Source organism: Pelobates fuscus, chromosome 5 (assembly GCF_036172605.1).
Source record: "Pelobates fuscus isolate aPelFus1 chromosome 5, aPelFus1.pri, whole genome shotgun sequence".
NCBI classification, from domain to species: domain Eukaryota; kingdom Metazoa; phylum Chordata; class Amphibia; order Anura; family Pelobatidae; genus Pelobates; species Pelobates fuscus.
Window position 1 is genome coordinate 111,662,955 of NC_086321.1, and position 24,359 is coordinate 111,687,313.

Consider the following 24,359-nt stretch of genomic DNA (forward strand, 5'->3'; position numbering starts at 1 on the left):
GGAGCTCTCTGTGCTGGCTCTGCTCTGCTCCCCAGCGTGCAGCTTAATGAGACCGGGGCCGGTATATGACGTCATATTTCGGCCCCTATCTCATTAATTAGCCCGCAAGGGCGAGGAGCAGAGACAGTTCTCCCTGCGGCCGCCAGCACACCCAGCTGTCTGACCTGCACGACCTCTTGGCCGGTCGCCCACAGGTAGCAATAATGTGTGTCAGTCTGTCAGTGTGAGTGTATGTGTGTGTGTGTGTGTCTGTCTGTTATGTGTGTGTGTCTGTCTGTGTCATGGTGTGTGTGTCTGTCATGGTGTCTGTCTGTCTGTCAAAGTTATATGACATTTGGGTATGCAAAAAAAAGGACAAAACCGATCTAACAAAGCTACTCCAAGCACTATAATCATCTTTGCTTCTTGCATAGCATGTGGTGTAAGGAGATCCCCTGTCACTGCCTGCCCAACTACTTGTGAGCTCTTGGATAGTGCATGCTATATAAATCCTGATCTCCTGCAGCTGCCTCATTCACAGCTTGGTGAAGCCACACTCCAAATGCTGTACATATTCTATAAACATCTGAGGTCAAAGGTTTAGGAGGATCTGCTCACCCTTAGTTCAAAACTATGGGGGGAAACTGGCTGACAGGTTATCAGCTAATTTCTATTTAGGGCAGAGATCACGGCACGATACTGAAACCCCTCGAATTCATACCTTTTGTATTCTATTTATTTAGTTTTTATATTTTTCTTATGTATTATCAATATAAAGTATGAAAAAATAGGATCAACTTCCTTCTGGTGTGTCTCTTCGAATGTAGCCTCTTTTGAATCATTATCTGTGTCAGCCAAATTTATTTTATCCTAACAGTTTTTTTAGTACGTGCAGACCATCAATGTAATTGTATTAACTGTTATGTGTTAACAAGTCACTCACCTTGGTTTGGTTATCAACATTCACCAATTTAACCAGCATTTACATTGACTTTTTGGCATTTTATACACTCACTTCTGTTCTAGCTGCATTTAGATTAAAATGACACTGTAGGCAGTGTAACTGCTTTATCTCATTAAAGTCACAAAGTTACTCATTGTTAAACAGTTTTTTAATGGTTTATTGCTAAATGAGAGTCCCCAGCAGCTTGTCTCAGCGTGAGGAAGTATTAGCCTAAGCAGAAATGGACAGCAGTGATTAACTGAGAGTGTCAGCTGATTGCTCTCAGTGACAACGACCCAGTGCTGGTATGAATTGGTATCACTATATAAGTATGCAATCTCTGCCTTAGCCATATCTCTACTGGACTCTGGGCTGTGAGTGGCCAGGGACCCACATTCAGTGTTAAAGCCCTAAAAAAACTGAACACTTAAAATTGACACTGTATAGAGAGAAAGCACCAGGGGATTCCAGGTACTATCACCAATGTAATGAGCTACAGTAGTTATAGTGCCTAGAATATCAATTTAAACTAGAATTGCTTCGGTTTGTTGTTGTTTTTTTCCCCCTACTTCTTGCCCAAGGATATATGTTGGCATTTGTGTATCACTAGTATTTGGCATTCAATTTATCTTCTGTAGTCCCCCACCCCTCCCCCAAAAAAAGAAAAACCTCATCAATAGTTGTGCAGCGGTCTAAAAATAAATCTTTATGAGTTATGGCAGCTTTTCAAACAGGAGTCCTCCTACCATATATCATGAAATAACATAACTATATTAGTGAGCATTCTCCCTATGACAAAACAAAAGCACCCATCAATCTACATATATTAAAAAAAATTAACTTTCCAAGCAATTATTTTGTAAATACTTTTTAATATTTTTAAATAGCGAATTCATTTAAACATAATATAACTGAATTATATTAATACAAGGAAACAAACTGTAAGGCATTTTAATGTTACATTATATTTTATTATAGGATGTAATGTTCCTGAGAGATGGCGGGAGCAGTGCAGGGTGTAATCTTACTATTGTTCCAGCAATCTAGTTTTCTGAGTGACCATATAGCTAATATACCTCGATAGAGGAGAATGTAATGGAACATTTGTTCTCCAGTTTTCTGCTGGGATTTTCACCTTTTCCATTATTTTCTTGCGTTCTTCCCCATGGCATAGCCTTTCTTTGTTCTCCACAAACAGGGAATCCTCACAAGCGCCTGTGTATACCCCTGCCATCCTCGCATGCTGCAAGGGAAAGTCACCTTTGTTCATTTTGATTCATTAACGAATGGGATATCACAGAACACTCTGGTTGGCATGGCAACATTAACATACATACATTATCACACATCGGTAGACAGTTGTGTGGGGGAACCCCTGGATGAAGAGTTAATGCATTTTTAATGAGGCTATTTAGTATGTCTGGAACCAAGAAAAAGAATTACACGGCTGTGATGGGTTTTTGGATGGGTTTTGAAGACCATGAATTTTGATTTGAGACTAAATGAGGCCAACAATTTTGGGGTTCAAACAAAAAAAAAAATGCTGCTTCAGTAATAGAAAAATAAAAGACCATTATGAAAAAATGCTGTACAATTTATTATATGATTACATTTTTTCCCAAAAGCACAAATTGGCAATTTTCCATATACTAGCGGATGGCACAGCTAGATATGTAATTAGCCTGCTTAATTGAGTCTTTACAAGATTACGTATAATTAAAATAAATAAAAAAATAATAAAAGTTATCTTTTAGTCATATAGCCTGCAAATGAACTATTACTTTTATTTAATGGATAGATAAAAAGATGATTTATATTAAAATTTTTGATTCCTATTATTTTTTTTTTACGTTTTCTAACTCAGCTAAAGCTGTGCTAAAGTTGTACTATTCTAGTCTCAATTTTTTACATTTCAGACTCAATGGCAAGCATGTCAAACTCAAAGGCTAAGTTGGGCCAAATAAACAAGGTTTTTCCTTTATGTGGGCCGCAAAAAAACAAAAATGCCTGTTTTCATAGAAACTTAGGTTTATTTAGACAAGTACAGTATAAAAAAGTTACCTAACTAACACTGGACGTCCTCACGCTCGTAGAGCTTCAAAATAAACAAAAGAGCGAATTTATTTTAAGGAGACGTACATTTGCATATAGCCAATGTTTCAATACAACTACTTTGACATATTAAGAAATGTTTGGTAATGGAACTGAAATGGTGAATGCATGCTGTTGCACAGCTGTAAAAAAACAAAAACAAATTACATTATCTTGTTTATTTTGAAGTTCTATGAGTGTTTTCTTAACTTTGGCTGAGATCATCAATTTTGATGATCTCCGCCAATCCAATGCTTTCCCATTGGGAGGCTATTGTGCATGTGTGTCAAAAAGCTGCGCGGACAATCAGCATCTCCATTGGCGTTCAGCGCCTCAATGCAGACCCATTCTAATACACTGCCCACAAATCAAATACATTGCCCCCCCCCCTCTCTCCACTGTTATACACTGCCCCCTTCACCCAATCTAATACAATGCCCCTTAATCTAATATACTGCCCCTCCTCCCTCCGCTTTAATTGAATACACTGCCCTCCCTACCCCTAATTTAACACACTGCCCCCCACCACTCTAATATATTGGCCTCCTCCCTCACTCAAATAAATAAATATACTGCCCCCTCCTTCCTTCAAATACACTGGCCCCCTCCTTCCTTCAAATACACTGGCCCCTCCTTCCTTCAAATACACTGGCCCCCTGACATCCCCAAATTAATACAGTGCCCCCTACCTCCCATTAATACACTACCCCTTCCCTCCCATTAATACACTGCCCCTCTCCCTCCCATTAATACACTGCCACCCTCCCCAATTGAATACACTGGCCCCCTCCCCACACTCCACCCCTCTAATACACTGGCCCCCTCCCTTCCTCAAATAAATACACTTCCCCCCCTCCCCCAAGCCCCTCTTCTCCTACCTTACGATTTGCTGCCCGTCCTCCAGCTCCAGCCCTACTGAAGCAGGACAGACTCCTGTGGCACTGCGAGCAGGAGGGAAGGGGGAGTGGCTGCTCTGGTCTGCTCAGCAGACACACAGCCACTTTGCCTTCTTGTGGCTGGTAGAGCAAGTATCAGGAAGTATTTTTCCTGTCTTGCAGCTGGTCGTAGCCACAGCTGAAAGCGACCCCAGGGCAGCCGGGCCGCAAAAATAAGCATTGTGGGCCGCATGTTTGACATGCTTGCTCTAGGGAATAACCCTGATGGTTCTAGCACTGAAAAGGTTTAATGGTTATACTAAATTTCAGCACGTGGTACTTGCATATAGAATTATTGTAAGGCTTCTTGCATGACGTTAATGACACGGATTCAAGCCATTTTCAATGCCTCTCTCACATTTTGGTGGCGTGCTTATCGTAATAATGCCCCGACATATAAATATGAAAGTTTCAATGTGAACTGTGGTTTCTCCTTGATCCAATAGCACGTTTATACAGTTAGTTATTCTCCGTCTTACTCAACTGGCTTTCCATTTGGCGATTCTGATTTTGGGTTACGTTGAATTAGCTTTGTCTAAACATTTATCTGATCTATGGTCTCCCTATATTCTGGCTTGTCTTTCTTACTCTGTCATTCTATCATACATGAACCTCGGCCAGCTCGAAGGATCAATGGCATGTCCAGTCTTACTGACCTTGTGGTTATATACAATTTTATAACAAGGCTCATATTGCATATCCCTTTCTTTACTGTCTACCAATAGCAGCAAATAATACAAAAACAGTAAGAAAAATGTGGTATACATGGTGATATAAGCCACTCCCATACAAAGCCCCAGTATAATAGTAAGCACCTTCCTTAGCTCTTCCTCTTTTTTTTTGCTGCTCCACAGTCAGTTAATTACCATCTATTTGTCTTTTCAGATTTAGTTGTACTTATTTTGGTGGATTTCTAATTGTATGTTTGGGGATTCTAGTTTAAATTAAGCTTTGGGTTTCCCTTAGAGCACTGTTTATTATTCCTGTTTATTGTGTGTTTATTGGTTCTGTGCCCGGGGTCCCAGACTAGCTGGGGGGTTCTCTTCCCTATCTTCACTTGGGGTGGTGTATCCACTTTTGTCTCCTTTTTCTCCTTGTTCTGAGGCTTGGTTGTTTATTTCCCGTTTTCTACTTCTCTCTGCCTGCTGACCTGGATCCCGGGCCTGTTTTGGCACCCTTTTTGCAGTGTTTCGCGCCATCTTTAGGTACTTTTTCATGCCGTTTTGGGGCTGGGCATTCGCATACGAACGCCTGTTCGTATCTCTCCCATTGCATTTATTTATTTTTTTGTGCCCGATAGTTCGGTGGCTTTCGCGGACATTTTCGGGATTTGTCCTAATAGACGCTTTTGGCATGCAAATGCACCTTGGTCGCGGGACGAATTCAGTTTGTATCGCAGATTGTTCGCCACGATCTCGCGATTTTCACTGTGTTTTCCTTCCGGTTTCTGCCTGTACCAGCCTCTTTCTGCCTTATGTCTCTAGTTGCTGGTCTGGGCCCTGGTGAGCTCCCTTCTGTCCCTTCTGGAGTACTAGTTTGGGTGACTAACCCTCACTAATTACTTTATTCCTTACAGCATTTCTATTACCCTATAGTGCAGTATTGGTACATTTGTGGGTCATAATTATTATTTACCATGCCTAAGGTGCCTATTTGCCCCCGGGGAGTTGGATACCCCACTGCTGTCGGGTGATGCCCCATCTACAGCTGCCCCCCCCCCTCGGCAGGGGACCCTGATCCCTGCAGGGTGGAAGTCCTTGGCGCTACAGATGTCTGTGACCGACGCCATTATTGCCGCTACGGGCTCTATGTCCTCGGCTTTGTTCCAAACTATTTGGTGCCCCTAAAAGTGTGTACAATTAACACAAAAGAGCCTTTCTGCGCCGGGCAGAACGGGCGTCACGATGGAAATGTGCGAGAGTACAGAATGAGAGCGACTCCGACTCAGGAATAGTGACTCAGAGAATGATAATGGGGAATTGGGTCGTCGCCTCTTTACCTTCGCCGCTGCGGGGATGACGGGAGGAGACCCTGGGGCTGATCCTCCCACGGCCATGAGGACAGCCCTAATGGACCCGCTGGGCGAACCCTCGTTCAACCCGGATGACCTTCGTTATCCGCGTTCGGCAAAGTGGCTCCATGCGGACCATGTGGCCTGCTACCTAGAGACCTGGGTGTGGCGCCCCCTTAGCAAGGTGGCACATAAGCTCTGAGCTGAGTGCCCTAGACCGGTGGTATGTAACAAGGTGTGTGACACCGCAGAAGTTAACCCCAGAGTTTACAAAGAAAAGTGGTTAAATTTACCATAAAATGTAGAAACTGCCCTCCTTCCTCCAACCAGCTATGTCAGTACAGAAAATTATCTAATCATTCTTCAAGAATTGTAAACTCATAAAAAAGAGGCACATTGTATAGACTGTTCGTGTTCATTGTTTCTGTTAAATTAACTAATTATTCTGTTAAATTAACTAATTTACTTATTTTAAATGTCTTACAATGTTGACTTGGAATGTTTCCTGAGCATGTTTTGCAAGGTCCTTTGTCTTCATCAAACCTAAAGAATATTCTTCATTCATTTGTAGTATGTATAACATGGACAGTGCCATGGCTATGTGAATGTCATTCCAACTCAAGCAAAGTCTTGACTGACAGCACTTTTGTGCAAAGACGAATAGAGAGCAATTGTACTGGTGAATATCCGTGATATATTGGCAATTCCAACTCACAAAATTCCTTGCACATGCAATGCCTGTATATGCTAATACAGCCCCATTTTCACAGTTATTTGGATGCATGTGTAGTGTATGTGCTAAATCCTTGTTAAACAGATAATCAATTGGTTTCAGCTGGGCATCATTAACTCTATTTTGAGATGCAGAGACGCCAGAAAGGGATACTTAAAGGAACACTATAGGATCAGAAACACAAACATGTATCCCTGACCATAAAAATAGCATTTAAGTGGCTTGCCCGCCACCCCCCCCCCCCCCCCTTAAGGTATTTTACCCGTTAAAAGGTAAAATGCCTTACCTTATTTCCAGCTTAATGAGGGTCTGCCGGCGCCTGCTTGGCCAATGAGTACCGCTTCATAGAGATGCATTGCATCAATGCATCTCTATGAGGAAAATTCAGCATCTCCATGCAGACCGTGGAGACGCTGAATGGCAGTACTGCACCAGGAAGCACCTCCAGTGGCCATTTGAGGTCCGTAGGAGGCTATGCAAACACATTTGCATGAAAATGACTGAAGGGAATGATTATACTCACCAGAACAACTACAATAAGCTGTAGTTGTTCTGGTGACAATATTGTCCCTTAAACTTCGCTGCCCTAGCAGCACACAAATCATAGTTATGGGCTTAATCCTGCATAACCTATTTTTTTCACTTATGCCTTATAGATTGAGCCATCTAATTAGACTCTCCTCCAAACCATCCATACCAAGGCCCTTAACCAACCATCACCATTTATTTTTTATTAATAGGCTGCAAGCCACATGACCTGAACAAACATTTATTAAAACTATTTTTTAAATCATACCTTCAGAATTAGCTTCCTGTTGGTCATGTCTTGTTTCCAGGGCATTACATAATGCTTTGGAAAGAGTGGATGCTTTCTGGAGAACTCAGCGAGATGCGAGTGAGATAGTCTGAAGAAAAAAAGAGATATATTGACATAAACATTAGGTAGAGAAAGAACTGTGACAAAGCTATTATTTCTGTATCTGAATATGTGTGTCAGGGTGGCGGTCCAGTGCCCGGAACCCAGACACAGTGTCCAGGTGGCGGCGCATGGACCGGGACCCAATATGCCTGATGTTAAGTGGGAGTCTTCAGCGTGGAGGTGGATTAGCAGGGTCTGGTGCAGGGTAACCGCACGCCCCCTGGTGTTGAGCACCAGCGTTTGTGCAGCCACAACCAGAACCCTGATTCAGCTTCTGCGGATCCAAGGAACTAGGAGCAAGGAAATTAGCAGACCTCCCAGGAGCTGAATTGGGAGGCTCTGCAGCAAGATTGTATCCAGTACTAGAAACAACTCAAGACTAGAGATAGGCACCAAACATGAAAACAAGACAGAACTAGTAGAACCCAGAACCAGAGAAGGATAGCAAGCTAAACCCAGAACATATACACAAGACATGAGGAAAACATGAACATAACATGGGCATGACTAGACAGGACTATACATGGACTGGGGATACAAACTAAAACAAGACAACATAGGCAAAACAAGAGGAGAAATAACTAAGTACTACATATGGAAATCATGGGGATTTAGTCACACTATATGATCATACATTGCATAAGCCTGCCAACAACGCCAATGTACCCCATATCTGGCAGGTCCTACACTGCCTAATGTATACTAAAACATCCACAGATTCAGAACACATATATAGTACTTACCTGCAAGAAAGGACAGAAGCAGAAAGCAACTGCCTGCAGGAACTCTAACACATAATGAAAGCTGAAAACAAATGGGTGTGTCACATAAAACAAACATTTAAAGGAAACCTGGAGACTGGGAAATCCAGGGACGAACTATAGGAATGAACCCAGAAATCCCAGCATAAAGAAAACCAGACATAGAATAGAAAACCAAAAACTAAGAAATACTAAACAAGAATAGTAAAAGGAGTACTGGATACCAGAAGCCAAGTCCAGACATCAGAACAGAGCAGAGCAGATCATGACAATGTGTTTTGTTCTGCAGATGTGTGACTGAAGGCAAATTTCACACTCTTATGAAAAATGTAAAGAGTATAGATATGCTTTGAGGATATTCACTACAAAGGTTTTATTAGTATAATCCGATAAGTTGAATAGAAGCACTGTGTTTAGATAGTGGCACGGAATTGGAACAGTAGGCCTTGTGCAGCAGCATGCAACAGCAAATTCTGTTCTATCCTTTGGGCAGTAAGCGGCAGTTGAAACCACTGGTGTGTGCTAAAAGAGAGACTTTTAAATACCGTACATTCTGTTGATCTGAATTGTGATGGTAAAGTGCAGAGGTTGGTGGATGGATAGATGGATTGGTGGATGTTACAATGCATTTAGTATACAAGATTTCAACTTTGTTCAACTTATGTTGATACCGGAGAAACTGACGGAAGCCAAGCACAGAGAGATGGACACAGGTTTCCTCAGGAAGGAAGAGATTCTTTATTCGGTTCACCGATCGGGACTCAGAGGGACTAATGTCACCAAAATACTACAAGTTCTGAGCCCCGGACAATAGTGCAGGCTCCTTATATAGGCACATAACTCCTCCCATATTAAGCTCCACCCGCACATTCTCTTGACCAATCAATACAAATAAGAATTAACGTCCTGCTTGACCGCATGGCCTGTCCAGCACAATGGAGGAGGGGAATACTACATCCTGTATTCTTGCACATGCTCCGTACACTACTGATCGTATCTTGCCTCGTGCAACCAACTGATCGATACGTCAGCATATGCACGTACACATGCCACGTGGTAATCTCGGCCTACTAAATTTATTTTTACTGAGATTCCACCACATTCCCCCCTTTGATGCCTCTTGATATTTCACAATTACTTGAGGCATCACTTAACCTTGGTTTGCATACACCGCAAGTTACCATGAACCAGACCAGACTTATCTATGATGTGAATCTTCAACACTCATCTTCCTGCATTGATTCTCCCTGATCTAGAGCCTTATATTTATAAATTGCCATTATCTGTGCAGCAGCCTTCCTCTCTGCTATATTTTCTATCAGGCTTTGCACAGACCTAACTACTAAGGGTATAAGACATGGCAGGAGTAGACACAACATTAAAATCAGTAGGACTCCACCTACCAATGCCTTAAGCCCTCCAAACCACTCATACCAGCTACCAAACCAACTACTTGGATTGTACCCTTTCCATACCTGAGTAGGCACATGCGCTAGTTTAACCATATGGCTAGTAAGCTCAGCTATTGCTTGCCCTTCGTCATCTATTTGAAGACAGCAATTGCTCAGGTTAAACTTCCCACATACACCTCCCTCTACTGCCAATAGGTAATCCAGGGCTAATCTATTTTGGTACACTGCTGTCCTCATCCTGGTATTATGCTTCGCTAGAAGATTGAGCGCTTGTGAGGTCTCATTAGTAATAATCTAAACCACTGCCTGTAATCTTATAATACGGTTGAGCATATAAATTGGGGTTCTATAACCAAAGGTACCATCCTCTGCCCACGTGGCTGGCCCATAGTAATCTATAATACGCTGGGGAGGCCATTCATCATCTTCCCAGGCGCCTATCTCTATGGGTCCCCTTTTCTTCCTATGATTCACATCATACACTTTAACACCTAAAGTCTCATCTGTTTCGATAGGTAACAAGAAGAAGGATGGTTTGAGCATACCCAACACACATGCCCCTTCCCAGTCCTGTGGCAACTCCGAATAGGCTTTCTTACCACAGATCCAGTACAAATTTGCTGGGGCTCTCCAATTAGATGTGATGGATAAATCAAACCATACGTCCTTTAAATTGGCGTATCTTGCAAACGGGTTAGATGGTTCTGAGACATTTGAAGCCGACCACCAAGTTGTATTCTTTGTATCATCATCATAAGCTTTTTGCCCTAGACAAGTTAATTCTCCTACAGAAGTATTATACATCATTCCTTTCCTCGCTATGCAAACATAACCTATGATGGAGGTCTTTAATCTCCACTCAGATTTACCTCTAACACTCATATGATAATCGGCTTGTGTAGATATTAATTGGTCAACTGCCTCAGAACCGGACATTACCTCCTTTGCTTCCCAAGGCCATTGGTCTCCCATGTTAGTACCTCCACACACATAGCAGTTGGTAACATTAAGACTACCGGCAATACTTTCGGCTAAATCAATGAACAGGTTTTTAGCATTATGGGGGATCTTATTATCTATGCTCATCTCTTCATAAAAGGAATGGTATACCTGATGAGTTTGGGAGGTTACCGTATCAGTCTCTATCCCTATAAACAATACTGTCCCAGGGTCTAAACCCGTCCCATATATTTGAAACCCAAATAAATTACCATATTTATCTAAGAACTTGTCAGGGTTATTTATAAGTATATGGATTGGATTGCATTCCATAGACTTACAGTATGGATTGGTAGGCAACTTAGTCACAATCATGTCCTTGTCTGCTGTCTGTCCCCAAGTTGCCCACCCCACACAAGACCAATATGGGCAAAAGTTATAATCTCTATTTGGGCATCTAGGACTCACATACTTATTTTTACTACTGGGACAAATATATTTATCGTTAGACCCATACGTTCTCTCCCATCTAAGATCCCCACATACATTCCACGGCTTTCTACCACTCGATATCGCTTTACACGCATCAAATAGCAGAACACCTGAAGAATATACGGATTCTAATACTGTTTTGTTAATTAGGGTCCCCTGAGGATCTCCATTCCTGAGAGTCAACCAAATTGTACGGGGTTGATACTCTGGACTGAAGCACTTAGGTTCTCCTACTCCTAAATGGCACACACTATATTCTATATTTAAGTATCTACATCTTGATACATCTCCTTTACCCTCGTATTGCGAATGCCAAATTAGGGTCTGGGAAATATGATTACCTGTTCTTGTAGTCTTAATGCATACCTCACAGCTAGGAGTGTCGGTACCTCTACCTTCCTGAATATAAAAATACACATATAAAAACATTATTAGAAACACATCTTTCGTCGTCATCCTCAGTCTTCGTCCGTGCGATGGCACCTCAGCTTCCAGGATGTAAGGGCTGCAGGGAATGGAGTTCTGCTCGTCTTCACAGGGGTCCCTTCGAGACTTTTCCTGACTTATACACTCGTTGGTGAGCGGACAGGCTTTATTATGGCCTTCTCACTCACTTACCAATCTCTGAAACAATAAAATTTGTAATCCACAAGGTTCCTCGTCACTCCGACTGAATCGTGCGCTTTAACCGGATCTTGCAGGGATTCTCTGGATCTGCTGTAGCTTGCCAAGAATCGACTGCTGCTGGTTTAACCCTGGAGTGATGTATCTACGGAGTCACTTCGGCTACTTTTATCGCAGAACTCTGGGGTCTATATGCCGTATGAAGCCTCCACTTTATACCAAGCATATGAGTCAGTTGTTGTAGGCACTGATGAACAAAAGCTGGACCATTGTCCGATCCTATAGAGCAGGGTAGTCCATATCGGGGTATTATTTCTCGTAGCAGGAATCTCACAACTTCTCCTGCTTTTTCTGTACGAGTAGGACATGCTTCTACCCAGCCTGAATAGGTGCACACAACTACCAGTAGGTAGCGATGTCCACCAGATTTAGGCATTACTGTATAGTCAATTTGTAGATCGGACATGGGGAGTCCCCCCATAAACTGGACTCCTGGTGGCTTTACTGGTCCTTGCCTTGCATTATTTTTAGCACACGTTACACATCTTTGTACAATGGCCTGAGTCAAGTTGGACAATCTTGGTATGTAGAAATGTTTTCTGAGAGATTCTTCTGTACTGTCTCTCCCAGAATGTGTCCCGTTATGATAGTTTTGGACAATTTCTACCGCTAGTGATGCTGGAATGACTATTCTTCCATCTTCTAACTGATACCATTTGTTCTCCAAATACTTTCCAGGTTCAGTCTTTAACCACTCCTCTTCTTGAGCTGTATAAACTGGAGTCCATTGAGACAGTGGAGTTGGTATAAGAGCAGCTATATGCTCCACATATTCCTGTCTTCCTGATTCAGCAGCACGCTTAGCTGCACTATCTGCCATCCGATTTCCTTTGGTTACATCACCATCTCCTCTCAGATGCGCTCAACAATGTATAATACCGACTTCTTTCAGCTCCCACACTGCTTCCAGTAGTTGTAGGATTTCAGCTGCGTACTTGATTTCTTTGCCTTCTGAATTCAATAGTCCTCTTTCTTTATACAAAGCTCCGTGGGCATGGGTGGTTAAAAACGCATACTTGGAGTCCGTGTAGATGTTCACTCTTAAACCTTCAGCCAATTGTAACGCTCGTGTCAGTGCTATCAATTCTGCCTTCTGCGGGATGTGATATTGCCGTAGGCTCACTGGATAAACCCCAAGTTTTAGTTCGATTTTAATAGGTGGAATATTGCGGGCCAGTCCTGGTGGGTTGTTCTCTGCCCAAACTCCTGGTATGTTGAATAAGGATTCATCACTCCTAGGGTTTTGGCTAGTCAACGCTGTATAAAGTCGCCACTCTTCTTCCTTTGGTACGGATAATGTCATAATACCTGAAGGTCCATTAAACTTTAAGGATGTTGTTCCATTTGGTAGGAACGTAATCTGCGCTTGTAATTTGGATAGCATATCACGTCCCAGCAATTGGACTGGACATTCAGGCATGTAAAGGAATTGATGTTTTACTACGTGGCCTCCCAATGTACAGAGTCGACTTTTAAGAACCGGTTTTGCAGCACTTCTTCCAGTTGCTCCTATTACAGTAATAGTTCTTCCAGATGGAGGAGCAACTAGGTTAGTCACCACCGAATGTTCAGCATCAGTGTCGATCATGAACGCACTCCTTTTTCCCCCTATTGATACATCGACCATAGGCTCCGCTCGACCAAGGGGGATGGAGCCCGGTCGGTATCAATAGTCCTCCATGACCGTGTCAGCCAATCCTACAAAGTCCCTACCTTCTCTATCGCGGGACCTTTGCGCTGCTGGATAGTACCTATCTTCCCTTACACTTCCTCTGTTCCCATTACTTCCTCTATTACCATTGCTCCCTCCGGGGCCTCCTCTACCTCTCGCTCTGCCTCTAAAGTTTCCATAACCTGTCCTATGTCTGTCTCTCTCATACTGTTCCCTTCGAGGACACTCACTTCTCCAATGCCCTTCTTCCCTACAATATGCGCACTGATTTCTACTCAGGGGTTCCTCATTCCACTTACTATCGCCTCTATCTGGGCCCCGTCTATCTACGCCTGCGATCGCTACCGCTAGCATATCTGCCTTTCTACGCATCTTGCGCTCTTCCTCTTTCTTTGTCTCTGTTTCCCTGTTCATGTACACCTTATTCGCTACCTCCATTAGTTGGGTTATAGACATACCTGCGAACCCTTCTAACTTCTGTAGCTTGCGCTTAATATCTCCGTAAGCTTGGCTGACAAAGGCGGAGTTTACCATTCGGGAATTATCAGCGTCTTCCGGATTAAAGGGGGTATACAAGCGGTATGCCTCCAATAATCGGTCATAAAAGACACTGGGCGATTCATCACATTTCTGAATCACCTCAACTGTCTTCGACATATTAATAGCTTTCTTCCCTCCGGCTTTCATGCCAGCAATTATAGCGTCTCTATAGGCTTTTAGTTGAACCATATCTGCGCCATTAACATTCCAGTCGGGATCGGTGTTAGGGTAATGTGTTGCGGCCCATGCTGCTGGATTGGCTTGATTTAAAGCACGGGCTTCATCCTCTAGCGCTTTAATGGCCGCTTGGTTAATCCTAGTCCTTTCCTCATTATTGAACAATGTCATTAATAACTGCTGGCAATCAGCCCATGTCGGATTATGTGTCTGAACTATCGAGGTGAACAGATCGGTCATAGCTTGTGGTTTCTCAGTGTACGAGGAATTGTGGGTCTTCCAATTCAAGAGATCGGTAGTCGTGAACGGGACATATACGAAGACTGGGTCAGCATATACCATTTGACCTGCGGCATCGAGATAGGCTGACCCAGGATTCAGACGAAGAGGCATCTGGTAATGTTTGGGTCGTTGGGTACCGGTCAGTTGTCGGGTTAGTATAGGGCTACGTGAAGGGGCATCGGTTAGAGGTTCCAGTCGGGGGGTGGTAAGGCATGAGGATGTGGGAGCTTGATTTTGGGAAAGGTCGGTGAATAAAATATTCCGAGCCGAGCTAGAAGACGCTTGACCGGAAGTTTGAAGTGGCGCCAAATCAGGATATTCAGATCTAACGGGGGTTGGTTCCGGAAGGGAAGGTTTAATACGAGGGGGGGTGGATTCTGCACTGGAGGAGGAAGTGGATGGGGCAATGGGGGAAGGGATGTAGAGCTTCCTGTACTCGTACCACTTCCTCCTAAAGGGAAGTAAGGGGGCGGCAAAGGGATCTCGGACTCAGGGGGCGTGTCCAAAATGGGCCTAACCATAATCCTAGTGGACAAACAAGTCCTGGCCACCATGAGGCGACATTGCTCCTCGTGGCATATCCGAATCCATCTTGGCGAGTCGTTTACGGCCTGTCTCCAACAATCAATATATGGAAACTGTCCGTAAAGTTCAGGCCTACCTGATACAGCCACGTGTACACGCTGTACCAGAGTTGGATCCAAACTGCTACGTGGCGGCCATGCCGCAACCAAAGTAGGCCACTCCCTAGTGCACAAAGTGACCAAACGTACAGGAGACATTTTAACCCCAAAATCACATGTTTTAAATCCCTTCTTAAAATTCTTTACCATACAACCTAAGGGATCCAAAATCGTCGACTCCGACGCGCCCATACTTATCAATGGAGCGTCGTTGACAACGAATACTATGCACACGTTCTATTCAACAGTCACACCCGTTTCCTTCGGCAACAGCACCACGTGGTACGGTTACCAAGTGAAACGTACACAATAACACAATAAACACTCAGGGAATTCCCGTACACACACAGCTGTTACACCAGTCACTAGAATAATCAATATTATGCCCTTTGGCGAAACTATACAGTCACCCACGCTATAATTCTCTATATATGAATTACCCGTCTATAACACACCCCAGTAACATCGTCTTTTACAATTAGCGGTTACAGTACGGTTAGCATAGGTCAAAGCACAATTTAAGGTCACAATACAATTATTAGTGGTTATGGTGTTAAACATGCAATAGACGACAATGATTAGTACTTATATACAGTGTCAGTAAATATACAGGGTTATGGTACCGTGCACTATGATACAGCAACACACTCTCGCTAGACGGCTGAGCTCGCGCTATCTAACAAGATATACACTTTACTAACAATCTTTAACACATATACAATCCCAACTAAACTATTGGCCAGTACCTTGAAAGGACTACCTAAAACTATCTACATCCGTTTTGGTTAGCCACACTGCCCAAGCACCACATATAGCGAACTAGAGGGCGGAATTTACAACAGAACCCTCTTAGTCTATCTACTCTATCAAAAGTCTAGTGGGTTCCAAATTTACACGCCTTCCCACTTAGCCAAGATAGGTTGAGATCTAGCGGACCGAATTTACACAGACGCCGCTTAGTCTCCCGGTCCCTCCGACCTAGCAAACAAAATATACACCCTAGAACGCTAGTCTAGACAAGACACCGGTGTCCGGCTAGGGCTATTTACACAGAACCCCGCCTGACTCCAAACCAAATCAAACGGTCTTACTAAAGAGCGTTCGATTGAGCGGTGCGCCTTCGCTCCTTCCCTCCGACAGAGGGGGCAGATTCCATACACAGATTTAAACCCCTTATGGGCCTACCGCACAATCGGTATACCCCTAGTGGGTCCGCCGTCTAAAACAGCAGTTGTCTTACCTCCTCGTTCCTGAACCTGAGTTCACACTCATCGACGGGGACACCCCAGCACTTCTTACGTAAAGGCCGATGATCTCCTGGACAACAGACCAGTGGCGCCGAGACGAAGGGAGGTCCACGCAGAAGTTCAGGGGTGCAGCCGTAGAGAACGTGGGCAAAGATAGACCGTCTCACGCCTCTGCCTCTCAGCTACCGTTGAACGATGAGCTTCCCGGCCAATGCACCAAATGATACCGGAGAAACTGACGGAAGCCAAGCACAGAGAGATGGACACAGGTTTCTTCAGGAAGGAAGAGATTCTTTATTCGGTTCACCGATCGGGACTCAGAGGGACTAATGTCACCAAAATACAACAAGTTCTGAGCCCCGGACAATAGTGCAGGCTCCTTATATAGGCACATAACTCCTCCCATATTAAGCTCCACCCGCACATTCTCTTGACCAATCAATACAAATAAGAATTAACTTCCTGCTTGACCGCATGGCCTGTCCAGCACAATGGAGGAGGGGAATACTACATCCTGTATTCTTGCACATGCTCCGTACACTACTGATCGTATCTTGCCTCGTGCAACCAACTGATCGATACGTCAGCATATGCACGTACACATGCCACGTGGTAATCTCGGCCTACTAAATTTATTTTTACCGAGATTCCACCACAATGTGAAAAGCAAAACAGCTCAAAATTTTTGCTAATAATTTTATACCAAGATGAAAATGCTGATGTTTAAATTGGACCTGTCACTAACCGGGATTTTGAATATCATGTTTACTTATCCCAATATTTAAAACATATATATTTGTAATGTATGAAAAACAAAATTATATTTAGAAATCAACAGATCTTCATGCAGCGACTGGGTGCCTCTATTTTAGCTCCCTGTCAATTAAAGTTAAAAGCTCAGTCCTCTACATTGGCATCAAGAAAACATACTAACAAGACGAGAATTTAAATTATGTTTCATTTGCACTGACCTTGTCTTGTCTGAACTGGATTACAATGTCATCTGCTAACTCTTTAAAGGTACACTATGATCAGTAGAACCACCACAGCTGAATGTAGTGGTTCTGGGCAGAAACTGAATTGTCAGCACGGCAAACACGGTCTTTCTTTCCTTTTTTTCAATTTGACAATTTTTATTGGTTTTTGGGGTACAGAAAGGAAAAGAAGAATAATATTGCTGCCTAGGAACACTTCTAGTTGCATTCACTCAGATGGCCACTAGAAGTGCTATCTCAGTGGATGCACTGAAGGTTCCCCATAGAGATGCATTGATCAATCCATCTCTATGAGGAGATGCTGATTGGCACAGCGTGGCTTTAGCAGTGCATGTGCAATAGCCTCCCAATGTTTTCCTATGGGAAAACATTGGATTAGATGAGATTATCAAGATTGATGATCTCAGCCATGAAGGCGGAGCCAGCTGCAGCAAGAATGGCGCAAAACCGGAGCAGCATAGGATAAAAGGTGAGTTAAATCACTTTTTTACTGCGATCGGAGTAAACAAAATGTTGTCATTTATGTAACCGCATGAAAAGGGTTGCCTGCAGTATATATAATGCGTATTATGCATAATTCGGCATCGCCTAATTACTTAATATTATGCATCTTATTCTGAATTCTACATACTACAGGGCAACCCTTTTCATCATCAATATATATACAGTTGCAAGAAAAAGTATGTGAACCCTTTGGAATGATATGGATTTCTGCACAATTTGGTCATAAAATGTTATCTGATCATAATCTAAGTCACAACAATAGACAATCACAGTCTGCTTAAACTAATAACAGAGAAAGAATGAAATGTTGCCATGTTTTTATTGAACACACCATGTAAACATTCACAGTGCAGGTGGAAAAAGTATGTGAACCCCTAGACTAATGACATCTCCAAGAGCTAATTGGAGTGAGATGTCAGCCAACTGGAGTCCAATCAATGAGATGAGATTGGAGATTGGAGGTGTTGGTTACAGCTGCCCTGCCCTATAAAAACACACACACCAGTTCTGGGTTTGCTTTTCACAAGAAGCATTGCCAGATGTGAATGATGCCACGCACAAAAGAGCTCTCAGAAGACCTACGATTAAGAATTGTTGACTTGCATAAAGCTGGAAAGGGTTATAAAAGAATCTCCAAAAGCCTTGCTGTTCATCAGTCCACGGTAAGACAAATTGTCTATAAATGGAGAAAGTTCAGCACTGCTGCTACTCTCCCTAGGAGTGGCCGTCCTGTAAAGATGACTGCAAGAGCACAGCGCAGACTGCTCAATGAGGTGAAGAAGAATCCTAGAGTGTCAGCTAAAGACTTACAAAAGTCAATGGCAATTGCTAACATCCCTGTTAGCGAATCTACAATACGTAGGTAAAACACTAAACAAGAATGGATTTCACAGAGGAAGCCACTGCTGTCCAAACAAAACATTGCTGCATGTTTACAGTTTGCACAGCAGTACTGGCAAAATATTCTGTGGACAGATGAAACCAAAGTTGAGTTGTTTGGAAGAAACACACAACACTATGTGTGGTGAAAAAGAGGCACAGCACACCAACATCAAAACCTCGTCCCAACTGTTAAGTATGGCGGTGGGGGCATCATGGTTTGGGGCTGCTTTGTTGCGTCAAGGCCTGGACGGATTGCTATCATCGAAGGAAAAATTAATTCCCAAGTTTATCAAGACATTTTGCAGGAGAACTTAAGGCCATCTGTCTACCAGCTGAAGCTCAACAGAAGATGGGTGTTGCAACAGGACAATGACCCAAAGCATAGAAGTAAATCAACAACAGAATGGCTTAAACAGAAGAAAATACGCCTTCTGAAGTGGCCCAGTCAGAGTCCTGACCTCAACCCGATTGAGATGCTGCGGCATGACTTCAAGAAAGCGATTCACACCAGACATTCCAAGAATATTGCTGAACTGAAACAATTCTGTAAAGAGGAATGGTCAAGAATTACTCCTGACCGTTGTGCACGTCTGATCTGCAACTACAGGAAACGTTTGGTTGAAGTTATTGCTGCCAAAGAAGGTTGAACCAGTTATTAAATCAAAGGGTTCACATACTTTTTCCACCTGCACTGTGAATGTTTACATGGTGTGTTCAATAAAAACATGGCAACATTTCATTCTGTGTGTGTTATTAGTTTAAGCAGACTGTGATTGTCTATTGTTGTGACTTAGATAATGATCAGATCACATTTTATGACCAATTTGTGCAGAAATCCATATCTGTCATGTCCTACCTCCTGGCATTACCGCTACCATGGGTAGACGGAGCTCCACCACGCCCCCTTCTCTGACACGATCTCCCCACGCTACATAGGGAGACTGCGCCAGATTCAAAACGCTGGATTTTTGAAAGGCTTACCCTCGAACCTGAAACCCGGCTAGAATTATTTCACTTACTGTTACGTGTACCGGACCCTGACTGGAAATCGTTGACTCACCTTCTCCTCTCCTCGACCACGGATTGTATCACGGACCTGCTCTTACTTCCTAAGAAACTCTCTCTCTTTCGGGAGAAAACGCTAAAAACAAGTCTGGAACTATCTCCTACTAATTAGCTAAGTATTACTCTTAGTTCATTTTTGGATTCTGCCTGCTTGCAACTCTACTTGACTCTCTATTGCTACAAACTAACAAATACTATTGCAACTTACAAAAAATATTATTGCTCTGAATAGATAGTCTCTTCCATGGACTAATTAATTGCCTCTTGCTACTCTATTGCATATCTTCTGCTGCTTGCTCCATTTAACCGATTAACAACTTCCAAATATTTAAAGCTACAGTATCTGTACTATTTAGTACATTCTCTCCAATTTAATTCATTAAATAAAACCTCCATCAGCTATCTGCAGTTGTGTTCCATATATTAATCCAAGTATACATTACAATATCATTCCAAAGGGTTCACATACTTTTTCTTGCAACTGTACGTGATATGTGTCCCTGAAAGCATGGTGGATATGGTAACCCTACCTAAACAGCCACTTTAGGACTATAGTGTCAGAAACAAATTTCTATTCAGGACACTATAGTGTTCCTTTAATAAAATGTTTTAAGAAAATTGGGCATTTTGTTAAAAGAAAGGTTAATGCATGTTATAAGTGATTTTCAGATGTTTAATTCAATGATGTAAATTCCAGAGAAGAGACATTTCCAACAGATAGGAGTGATCATGTAATTTTTTTAGCTTCACTTTGTCTCACTCCTGAAGAAGCAAGCGTAAACAAATATATATAAATATAAATTGATGAGGGGAAAAAACATGTAAATCAAAACATACATTGATCAGCCACAACAACAAAAAACAGCCTAATATTCTGTAGGTACCCCTTGTGCTGCCAAAACAGCTCTTATAAAACAGAGAACATGAAAACTCTAACGGCAAAAGCTTAGAGAAACTCGCTCTGGGTTAATCCCCGCTGAGATCTCAACATGCTTTTGCTCACCTGTGCCGTTACAAAGGAAACCTATACCACTTACATATTAGACTGATCCCAACCATAAGGACAGTCCAGAACCGATATGCTAGCAAGTTCCTTTTGCATGAAGGATACAGCAAACCTGAACTATAATTTCAGCCTTCTTTGGGCCTCATCAATGTGTAGTTGACACCCCTCTAGGCACACTGAGCATAGGGTCCACATCTGGATCACCCTTTTAACTTAGGGAGACCCAAAGCAAATACAATGGAACAAAAATAGAGCTTAGAGAAACTCAGTAGCTTGCCCTTTGGTTAGTTCCTGCTCTGGTCTCAACATATTTTTGCTTACTAAGGGAACCTATACCTTTTGCATATAAGACTGATCCCACCCAGATCTACTTTTTTTTTTCTTTTCTTTTGATGTGCACAAAAGGTACATGCATGCTGGTACTGCCACAACAGCAAATACTAGCAACTCAAAGTAAGAGAACAAAAACAAGATAAAGGCTATGCCTGTCGATGTTAGACATTAGGAGATTAATCTAAGATATGTAAGTGTGTGTGTACTAGAGTGAACATTGGATTTACAGTGGAGTAGTAAGCTAAGTTGTAGTGATTTGCGGTATCCCTCTGAGTATGGAGCCTCTATTTCTCTATCTGTCCTAGTGGTGTGGTGATTACCCTCTGACCCGAGGGGGAGGGGTTGTTTGCAGACCCCTGGTCTTGGGACTATAGGTGTGCTGCGGTTTGCTTACAGTGGGGGAAGTAGTCTAGGTCTTGGGGTAGCAATGTTCCCTGTCTGGGTACGAAGTTTGGAGACAACAGGTGCCTGAGTCAGAGATGGCTCCCGTGGGGTAGGCAAGTGGAGGTCATCGGGCTCCAGCGCTTGGTCATCCGAGAAGTCGGAACTCTCTCCCATGTAAGAGGCAATCTTAGGTAGTAAAGCGCCAAGTGCCTGCCGCCACATATCGCCGATGCTCATACCCATTTTCGGCTTATCCACCTTCTGTTTTACCTACCCATGGTGCTGGGGCCAATCTGGGGGTCCAGTTGGGGTAGCTTGATTTGGGGTGGAAGTTGTATATATCGATAATATAGGCCTTTGATGCCTGGAGCACAGCAGACATGCAACCATTCAGTTCAGTAGCTTGGCTCTGCCCCCCAGATCTACTTCTTAATGCGTCGAGACAAACTCCACAAGACCTCTGAACGTGTCCTCTGGTATCTGGCACCAAGACAGTAGAAGCAGATCCTTTAAGTCCTGCAAGTTGCCAGGTGGGGCCTTGATGGATCGGATTTGTTGTTCCAGCACAGTCCACAGATGCTCAATCAGACTGAGATCTGGGAAATTTGAACTGAACAAATTTTGCAGTGTGGCAGGTTGCATTATCCTGCAGGAAACACCAATGCCATGAAAGGCTATATGTGGTTTGCAACAATCTATAGGTAGGCGTTACGCGTCAAAGTAGCAGTTATATGACTGTCAGGACTCAAGGTTTCCAAGCATAACGCTGCCTCAGTTGATCTTCCTTCTTTCCATTATGCACCCTAATGCCATCTCTCCTCCAGGTAAGTGATGCATACACACCCAGCCATCCACCTGATCTAAAAGAAGACGTGATTTATCAGATCAGGCAACCTTCTTCTATTGCTCCATGTTCCAGTACGGACGCTCATGTCCGGATTGAAGGTGCTTTCGTCGGTGTACAGGGGTCACCGACGGTCCATGACTGGACAGCAAACTGTGATGCACTGTGTGTTCTGAAACTGTGTGTTCTGACACCTTTTTATCATGGACCGCAAGTTTTTCAGCAATTTGAGCTACAGTAGCTCTTCTATGTGATCGGGCCAGATGGGATCGCCTTCACTCTCCATGTGCATTAATGAGCCATGGGCACCCATGACCCTGAGGTCGATCCACCAGTTGTCCTTCCTGGCACCACTTTTGGTAGGTACTAACCAGTGCATACCAGTAACACACCACAAGACTTGCCGTTTTGGAGATGCTCTGCCATTGTAACAATATAAAAAATGTTTTTCACTCCACCTGTCAGTGGTTTTACTGTTGTGGCTGATAAGTGTATTACTAGTGATAGGTAAAGGTTCAGAAGAATCTGAGTTACTTTATTGGTAGCATTAATGCTTTTAACCATTTTGAACATTTAACCCTCTGAGTGCCAGAAGTGTGCCCAAAGCATTGGGAAGCATACTCCTGGTCATCAGATAGAAAGCCTTTGAAACTCATTCACCTTTTTAGGAGAAAAAAAAACTACAAAACATCAAAATACAACATTGAGAGAGGTAGAAGCCACTAGTGGTAAACAGAGTAAATCGGAATAGTTAACTTTTATATTAAGGGTTGCACACAACCCTATATAAATGTCAAGTCTAAATGAATACATGGCTGTTATTATTGAAATCAAGTGTTTTACCAGGAGTCTTGGGGGAAAATTATCCTGGGAAGGGTTAGGGGGAAGGTAAAGGGCAAAAGTGTCTCTAGGACCTCAAGACAAATAAAACATTAGAGAAAGTGATAGTATGAAATAAGTCTCATTTACCCATTAATGTCAGTGATGGTTCCAACAGTTTTCAGAGTGCCATGTACTTGAGTAGTTTTTCTTGGCTCTTTGCAAACATAGCGATGGTCAGTTTTTGATGATTGTGCTTTGTCCATGTGTCCGTTCATTAAGATAGATATATTTATTGTTGGTCACTTGCTTGTGATGTCAGCTACTTATCTATAACATCATTGTTTCTGACAGCCAAATTATCCTTTCTTAAATTAATTCTCCAAGGTGATACGTTTTCTTGCCCTCCTTTCTTTCTGTGCTCTTACTCAATGTTTTCAGATTTTCCAGGTGTCTTTAGCAGCCTGATTACTATTTATTCTGTAATTAGCTAGATTTAACACTTTTAATTTCCCCTTCAAGCTCTGTTATTTTCTCTTGTGTATTCTCCTCTCCTTTGTTGGTTTTCAGTGTTTGTGATTGTTACATTACAGTAGAGATTCTAGACCAACCTCCATGTACATAGTTACTGTTGCTAAGATCTGCAAACATGTCTACACAGTATGTTTTGTAACTGCATGGTGATTCCGTAGCTCATGTGACGTACAAAAGAATGTGTTTTCTCTCACTTTGTAAATTCTACAGTACCTGTCTCTCTTGCACCCATCAGTGTATCTGTTCTCTGGTCGTGTATCATTCCTTCAACAATTTTAATGCAGGATTTGCTCCTGAAACTGACGTCACTGTGTCATTCCTGCATCAGTATTGACGCTGAATGCTGACACTGTAATACCTTTAGTGACACTGGCAATCAGCATCATCCTAAAATACTGGCTTCGATGGTATTATTCCAGTGTCACTTTTAATGCAATTTCTGGCGTGGGAAAGTTAAACCAGCAATTGGGAAGTAGTTCCCTGCACCTTTTTA

At 42.8% G+C, this 24,359-nt stretch overlaps 1 protein-coding gene across 1 annotated transcript; it reads right to left on the bottom strand.

Annotated features, from left to right (window-relative positions):
• Positions 1-1,813: 1,813 nt before the first annotated feature.
• On the bottom strand, positions 1,814-23,893 carry SPMIP10 (sperm microtubule inner protein 10). The gene is made up of 3 exons (XM_063456950.1): positions 23,483-23,893; positions 7,489-7,597; positions 1,814-2,165 (listed from the first exon to the last, which is right to left on the bottom strand). Exons 1-3 carry the CDS (start codon positions 23,608-23,610, stop codon positions 1,950-1,952), a joined length of 453 nt encoding a protein of 150 aa, XP_063313020.1. The 5' UTR covers positions 23,611-23,893; the 3' UTR covers positions 1,814-1,949.
• Positions 23,894-24,359: the final 466 nt, after the last annotated feature.